At 46.9% G+C, this 7862-nt stretch overlaps 1 protein-coding gene across 1 annotated transcript; it reads right to left on the bottom strand.

Moving 5' to 3' along the window:
* Positions 1-2156: 2156 nt before the first annotated feature.
* On the bottom strand, positions 2157-7789 carry LOC135238384 (uncharacterized). The gene is made up of 3 exons (XM_064306204.1): positions 6930-7789; positions 4380-4529; positions 2157-3539 (listed from the first exon to the last, which is right to left on the bottom strand). The coding sequence occupies exons 1-3, from the start codon at positions 6952-6954 to the stop codon at positions 2515-2517; spliced, it is 1200 nt and encodes a 399-aa protein (XP_064162274.1). The 5' UTR covers positions 6955-7789; the 3' UTR covers positions 2157-2514.
* Positions 7790-7862: the final 73 nt, after the last annotated feature.

The raw sequence follows: 7862 nt of genomic DNA, 5'->3' as shown, positions 1-7862 counted from the left end.
AGAATTTTTTTTGTTGTTCCACTATCTTTACAGATATCTTCCATTTCTACACCTCTTCTCTCATCAACTTCAGGTAAAATTTTCTCCACGTGAACATTAATGTATATATGCACACACATTCACACAGAATTACATGAACTGTGTATCCATGTCTTTCACACACACACACACACACACACACACACACACACACGCACAGATTAGTTGAGACTTAAGCATGAGTTGTGTATTAGATGAGTCATTGTGGGGACGTCTGCTCCAGCAGGTCTGAACAGCTCAGAGTAGAAGGAATTTCTGCTCTTAACACATGCCCTACAGCTCTTTAAGGGTGAAAATGGAGACGGCAACATTTTTTGGTATTGTTACAAAAACACTTCTTAATATCATGTGTCAATGTATAGAATGCCTTAAAGCAAGTTTCACAGCTGTGAGATCAATGGCATACAAGCTGCACTGTTGCTAGAATAAAATACGGCAGCTGTAGAGAGACCTCTGGTGTTGGACTTTTTAAGTGCATGAATGTCTATGAGAGCTTATCAGCTCCTGTGCTGGAGACGCTTTGTGTTACAGTTGAGGTCTCCATTAGAATTGACTGAGTTTTAAATTGTGCACAGATCTGGATCCATCATTACTTATCAAAGTTTACTTCCCAAGTCCAACGGTGGTTGTGACGCACACATGTGTGTTTCCCCTAATGGAAGGGTACAGCAAAGAGATCAAGTAACAACCCGGCCAAATTGCCATAGCAGGTACTTTGGAGTTTGTTCATGCTCATTATTATCCCTGTGAACACAGCTGCTGATTCTGAATACCACTGATATTTCAAATGAGATTTTTCATACTGGAGTTATTCTTGAGTGAAGAGACGAGCTATCAATAGGTCCATTGCACATGGAAAGGTGCCAAAACAGTTACTTATAAGGTGGGGATCATACAAAGGGTCAGTCCCAGTCCTCTTTTGACTAGAAGGTCTCATACCATTACTGCCACCACACAACACAACACTGTTATGTCTCTAACGCAAGTCTTTTGATACGTGTTTTAATTTTGTCAAACAAACTAAACTAAACTAAAACTAATCCCCCAAAACCCTGGTACTCAAATCACTGCCCTCAAGGTCCAAACACTGCTGGGAGTCAGGTGTGAATACAGTCTGGCCAATCAGTAGCACTATTTGTTCAGTTAGTTACCTGGGGAAAAGAATGGAAATGGCGCATTACTAATTAGCGCTATCCAAAGCCTTACAATTATGCTCTCATTCGCCAGAGCAGTAGGGGTTAGTGTCCTTGCTCAAGGACACTTGACACGCCAGGAGGTTTGAACGCACCCTCCACCTGCCTAGACAATGGTCTACTCCTGAGCTAGTCGCCCAAAAAAAAACCAGGGCCGGATTCAAGGTCCAGATTTGAGCGTCCACACCCTAAACCCTCATCCCATCCTGCTGTCAATTCGGATCCTCGAATGAATCCAGGAGGCTGCTGTATGCTCACTTGTCACCTAAGTATTCATTTAAGTCTAGTGGATAAGGCCACACTTGTTTCCTAGACTGAAATTGGCTGCTGATTGAAAGGAATGCAAAAACAGAACTGTGGTCTCAGACTGGAGTTAGACACTGGTTTAATCTTCTTTCTCGCATCTCTCCTCATCTGTTCCTCCATCCTCGAGCTAACTAAATATTTATAGCTCTGGGGCATAGTGTCCGAAAGACCTTCTTGATCAACATGAAAAGACTTATTGGCACAATAAACACAGTGTACTGTTTTATCAAGGCAGATCACAATCAATACATCAAAACAAAACAATAAAAAATTAAAGACAGGGAAAATGACAAAAAAACTCAAATGGCATAATAATAATAATATTAACAAGAGTAAGAATATTGTAATATTGAGTATATTTGCAACCATACTATTCGTTCAGTATAGTGGATCACACTTGCATCCAACTGATGGTATGTTGTACTCCTCCCCCATTAGCACTGACAAACCACTCTACTGATCTCTGTCAGGGAACACTAAATACTAATTTTGTGAAATGTTTGTGCGTTTTTTATTTCAAGTTTTCAACATTGGAGAAAGTGCATATGTGAAAGTGTGAATGTGTACATGTGTGAGTATGTGTGTGTGTGTGTGTGTGTATGGGTATGTATGTATATGTTTGGTTGTGCAGGTATATGCTTATATGTTTGTGTGTGTGTGGAGATATATGTTTATATGTGTGTGTGTGGGTGTGTGCGTGTGTGTGAGGGGTACATGTTTATATGTTTGTGTGTGTGTGTGGGGGGGGGGTATATGTTTATATGTTTGTGTGTGTGTGTGTGTGTATGTTTATATGTTTATATGTTTGTGTGTGTGTGTGTTTATACTGTATGTGTGTGTGTGTGTGTGTGTGTGTGTAAGTTTGTATGTTTATATGTTTGTGTGTGTGTGTGTGTTTATACTGTATGTGTGTGTGTGTGTGTGTGTGTGTATATATGTTTGTATGTTTATATGAGAGAGACAGAGCAGAGCGTAATTAATGCTTCAGGCTTCTCTCAGCCAGTGAGCCCACGCTGCTGATCAGTATGGGGTTGACTGCCAGGCAGGGGGGCAGCAGGTAAAGTGCTGCAGCACAGAGCAGCCCAGCCAGCAGGCTCACCCCCAGAGTCCTGCAGGAGGAGCGTGTGTGTGTCTGGGGCCCGGCTGGCCCGCACAGCGCCCCTGAGAGCCGTTCCCAGAGTGCCGAGTGTCTGCTCGCAGGGTGTGTGTGCGTAGTCGCGGTTCGCTGCCCGGGGTCAGAGGGCATCTGCGTGTTTACTCTTCCGCAGCATATCGCTTTCGGACTTTGTTCCCAGTCTAATTCTGCGGAGAGGCAGGGGGGGTGGGCGACGGTGGCGGCGAGGGCGGGCGTGGCCTGAGGACCGCGGGGCTGCACGCCCACCACGTGCGGCGCTTTCTCGTCGATGGCGGCCCATGGCATTGGACGCGGCGTCCGTGGGCCGGCCCGTCCGCTGGTTCGTCCTCTCCCGAGGCTCAGACCCACGGGCAGGGCGAGGAGGAGGATGAAGGCGGGCAGCGTGATGAAGGGGTCGCTGCACGCCGAGAGGGTGATGGAGGCCAGGTCAGGGAGGCACGGGGAGAGGGAGGCGGTCCTCAGGACGCAGGCCTCGGCGCGCAGCTGCTCCATCAGGTAGCGGCGCCCGGCCCAGACGCCGCAGAGCGCCCAGGCCAGCAGGCTGCAGAGGAACCCTGGGACGGGCGAGAACAGTCGCACGGCCTCTGCTCTCTCCCCCGCGCCCGCATCCCCTCCCCCTGTCTCCGACCCTCCACCCTCTCTCCACACCTCGTTTCCTGTGCCTCCAGGCCCCCCTCTGTCCACCCGACTTCTCCCAGCCAGGAGAAGCTTACAAGCCGTCTCCATGGCAATGAGCAGAACAGTCAGCAGCAGCGCCGCCCCGTAGGTGTGGCCGAGAAACAGCAGGAAGCGCAGGGTGATGACATCACTGGGCACAGGAAACAGGTGCAGCCAGGGCTCAGCCAACCAGAGCAAAGCCAGGAAAGCTGAGACAGGACAGGGTATCAGGTTACACATTGTTTAATGTACAGCCTTTCTGGGGGATCATGGCCTCAAACAAGCAATTCAGCATCTTAAACCCATACAGAAAATGCAGTGGAACAACAGAACCATCTTATTGTTATACGGTGGCAGGCAGGACATAGCATGTGCAAGGATCCCTTTGTACCACGTCTAGTGTCATGTCACAGTAAAGAAGCAGTGTTACAGTTTCATTAAATGTGGGTGTCTGGCCTATTTTCAGTTTGGGATTGTGCCTTCAGGCTGCTTATGGCTGAAGCACTTTTATTTTAGGGATGTTGAACCCAGCCATTCTGAAAAGCAAGCTAACGTATTCACATTCTGCTCCCGCCAGGGAGCGGCTCTGCTGCTAGTGCAGAGACAGACAGATAGACAGACGTGCGCTCGGATGTGATGGAGGGAGAAAGAGAGGTGGATGGGCAGTGGCGCTGGGCATGGCGGGGGGTGGTGCAGCAGGTAGTGGCGCTGGGCATGGCGGGGGGTGGTGCAGCAGGTAGTGGCACTGGGGATGGTGGTGGGTGGTGCAGCGGGTAGTGGCACTGGGAACGGTGGATGGTGCAGCAGGTAGTGGCACTGGGCATGGCGGGTGACGCGGTGGGCAATGGCAGTGGGCATGGCGGATGGCGCAGCGGGCAGTGGCACTGGGCATGGCGGATGGCGCAGCGGGCAGTGGCACTGGGCATGGCGGATGGCGCAGCGGGCAGTGGCACTGGGCATGGCGGATGGCGCAGCGGGCAGTGGCACTGGGCATGGCGGATGGCGCAGCGGGCAGTGGCACTGGGCACGGCGGGTGACGCGGTGCTCACCTGTGACAGTCAGGTCAGTGAAGATGAGCAGGCACCCGCAGCAGAAGCAGACAGAGTTGAGTGATTCCCCAACAGTGGGCAGAGAGAGGAGGTCGCAGGTGGACTTACACACTCCCAGCGTTACTGTGCCAGCAAGCATACCCTCCATTACTGTGAGAGCAGGAAAGGTAAGAGTCATTATTCATAAAACTTCATTAGCTCCTGTTTTTTGGGGCTTTTTATGGTAACAAATGAGGCTAGCTTCTCATGACCCTATTCAAGTCCTTGAGCCGAGAGCCATTGTAGTAGTAGCAGCTTACTTGCAATAATGAGGCAGACAACTAGCAGCAACGGCGTAATAATAATCTCTGGACACCTTTTTAGATCCATTAAAAGAGTTTCTAGCATCACATTCACATCACATTAGAATGCACCACTGTTCCCTAAGTTCGTACTTAAGTTCCTGCTTGTAGGTCCTGAGACTGTGGCTCTAGCCAAGTAGAAAAGTAGCAAATGGCTCCCACCACTGGGTGATTCGTTCTGCTGGCCAACTGGCCTCTCCCTGTTTGTGGAATTTGCTTGTGCTTTTCAGAGCCATTGAGCTCATCATCTGCAGGGTGACATCACTGCGTGGGTGATGATATCATGGTGCAGGTAGTGACGACTGGGGAGCTAGGGTGAAGAAGCTCTGTGGTAGACTGCAGCAGAGCGGAGTGGTCGAGCTGGCGTGTAGGATTGAAAGGCACGGGTCAGCATCTTGTTTTGCAATACGCAGCTGTTTTAAAAATTCACTGTTCCAAAACAATAGAAACGTCCCTTCATATTGTTCTGACGGCATCAGATTTCTTTACCTACAAAACATGACTCATTTATTTAACATTATGTTAATTTGTCTACTGTATAAGTTAATTTCCCTGTTTCTAGCTTTTCTCCAAACAGTTCACTGCAGCAAAAGTAAATGAGCAAATGGTGGCAGAGGAGGTCTCAGGAGTGCATTTGTTTAATTCTTTCTAATTTTCTGACCAATGATTAAGACCATTAAAAGCTTAATTTTTTGCCATTTTGGGCTCGGCCCATTTTTTGGCCCAGGAGTATACACCGACTCTTGTGTGCATGTCCATTCACATGAGTTGCTTTGCAGCCCGCCTCGCCTCCTACATGCCTAGACATATACTGCAAGTGGATATTTGCTCAAGCTTTTTACCCATAGCCTTTGTATGCCATTGCCTTTGTGTCGTATGGCACAGTACGTTTGCATTGTAACCTTGCATTTCAGCCCGTGGTTAGAATGTGTGCAGCCTACTGTGTGCGTAGGGCTCCTCACAGACAGCTCGCATGGCTGTGGCCCGACTTCCAGGCACACTGAGCTCATCATCCACCCGCGTTCACTTTACCCGACAGGCAGATACTGTAACCCAATCCCCTCTCCTGCGTTCTCCCTTCCAGGAAACAGATAATCTGCCTTCTCTCTTGCCTTTGACCGCCAGTGAAGTTCCCTGCACAGAGCTGTTTCACTGCTAATAATTGAGGAACTGATCTAGGCTATAAATCACTGCATACATAACTGTGCTTTGAACAAATAATCAGAAGAATTAGGGGAAAGTCACTCAATAAAACTGACATTTAAGGGAGGAAGGAATGAAGGATGTATTTTGTGAACGTAGCAGTGATTACAGATCACAAAGAACTATACACAAATGGATGGGTATATGTACAAATAGCCTACTTTGTAGACAGAAATTTGATATTGTCATTCATTTTTATCAATCAGATTCAAAATATAATAGAGTTCAACTAATACTGGAGTGATGTCACATTTTACTAGCACATTTTTGCTTCGTTGTTTCCTTGCCTCTCCTTCCTTGTTTCTTTGTTTATTTCTGATGTGTTTAGAAGGACTTGAGGAAAAGACGCATAGTAAAGAATATGAGAAATATATATATATATATATATATATATATATATATATATATATATACAAAGGATTTGAATGCAGCCAGGACTGTTCTGAAGTTTGCATACTACCCAGCATGCAAAGTGTAACATGTTAATGAAGCAGATCCCGATGACTATATTCATTGTCTGATATCAGTTTAATTCAGTACCATAAAGGCAGCAAATGGCCATGTTCACAATCACATTCCAATAGGCTGTTTCCTAAGCAAATGTTTAAGTGAGTTCATATACATGCAATGAGCTGCCAAGGTCTATGCAAAACATATCCAGTCTGGAAAGGTAGCTCTCTGAGCAATTCTTGAAACATGTCTGCCACCAATTCTCAAACACACCGACCAATATTGTATAGCACCATAGCTGACATAAACAGACTAAAAAGGTAGATTTACCGCAAAACACAGGCTAATAAGACAAGAAATCTATCACAGTCACTGTATGTTAAATCTGATCAAACCACAGAGCACTACTCTCATGTGCGCAATTCAGAATCCCATGGCACCATTGTTAAGAAAATGATCAGATACTGGAATCTAATTAAAAACATGATCAAATCACAAACGTGACACACCGTTGCAAAACTTAGCCAGACAAACAGACACAGAGAGATTTATCTACCTGTACTTTGGGTACTGTGATGCATCTCTGGCCGTTCCAGGCCACAGCAGAAGAATGAAAGCTTAACCCCAGCTGTGAGCAGACAGACCTGGGCCTACAGCGGGTAAGCAGCAGGAAGGAGACACGCCGAGCGAAGCAGAGGTCTGTGAGAGATCTCACTGTACCTGTCCACACAGGACTCTCTTGCCTTCACACCTTTCATCTTGCATCTCCGCCCCCAGTGGGTGTGGCTGAGAGTTCTGCTCTCTCATTACCTGAGGGGTGTGTCAACGTGTCTCCCTTCTCCTCCCTGTGTGTGCCTGTCAATATTTATTCAGACCACAGAGAGTAATCTCACAGCCTGTGTGTGGTGTACTTGTGTTCCCCCTTTTCACATGTCTCTTTGTTTAAATCAGGGTGCACTGCAACGGCCAATCCGCTTCAGGATTTTGTGCTAACTTCTGCTCTTAATTATTTAATTAACTCAATCACATATTGATCTGCCATTTGTATATGCACCAGCTACAGCCGCAGACTGCAAGTGTATCCTAAAAATTTGACTGTGTTCAAGTACAGCAGTGAACCAATGTAGTTTATAGAGCTGTCAGAAAAATAAAACAAAGGTCCTTGGTTGTAACAAAAACCAGCATGCACACGTGCCTTCCAGTACCGAAGTCGTGCACCCCGGGTTTAAACATAAATTAATTTTGTGAAAACACTTCCACCTGCTGTTCAAATATGCGTATTACACTATTTTGCAACTCTCCAGGCTTGGGGGCTGGTGACTGGAGACAGTGTAGCAGAAATTTTTGCCCAGGGCTGCCCACATCCACCTGTCCTGCACTCCCTGATATCATCCAAATCTGGAGACCTGCAGGTCACACTGATTAATTATGGAGCCCCATGAGATCACCCTCAATTTATTTGAATGTGCTTATTAAATAAAGGGAGACC

The sequence above is a fragment of the Anguilla rostrata genome, chromosome 13 (genome assembly GCF_018555375.3).
Source record: "Anguilla rostrata isolate EN2019 chromosome 13, ASM1855537v3, whole genome shotgun sequence".
In the NCBI taxonomy this organism is placed as follows: domain Eukaryota; kingdom Metazoa; phylum Chordata; class Actinopteri; order Anguilliformes; family Anguillidae; genus Anguilla; species Anguilla rostrata.
Note: the sequence above shows the minus strand (reverse complement) of the source record. Positions and strands in the feature narration are given on the sequence as shown.

Coding starts and splice junctions, on each gene's coding strand:
- LOC135238384 (XM_064306204.1), bottom strand. CDS start 6,954: ATGCATCACAGTACCCAAAGTACAG. Junction 4,530..6,929: donor TCACAGTACCCAAAGTACAG/GTAGATAAATCT, acceptor CTGCTCTCACAG/TAATGGAGGGTATGCTTGCT. Junction 3,540..4,379: donor CACTGACCTGACTGTCACAG/GTGAGCACCGCG, acceptor GTCCTGTCTCAG/CTTTCCTGGCTTTGCTCTGG.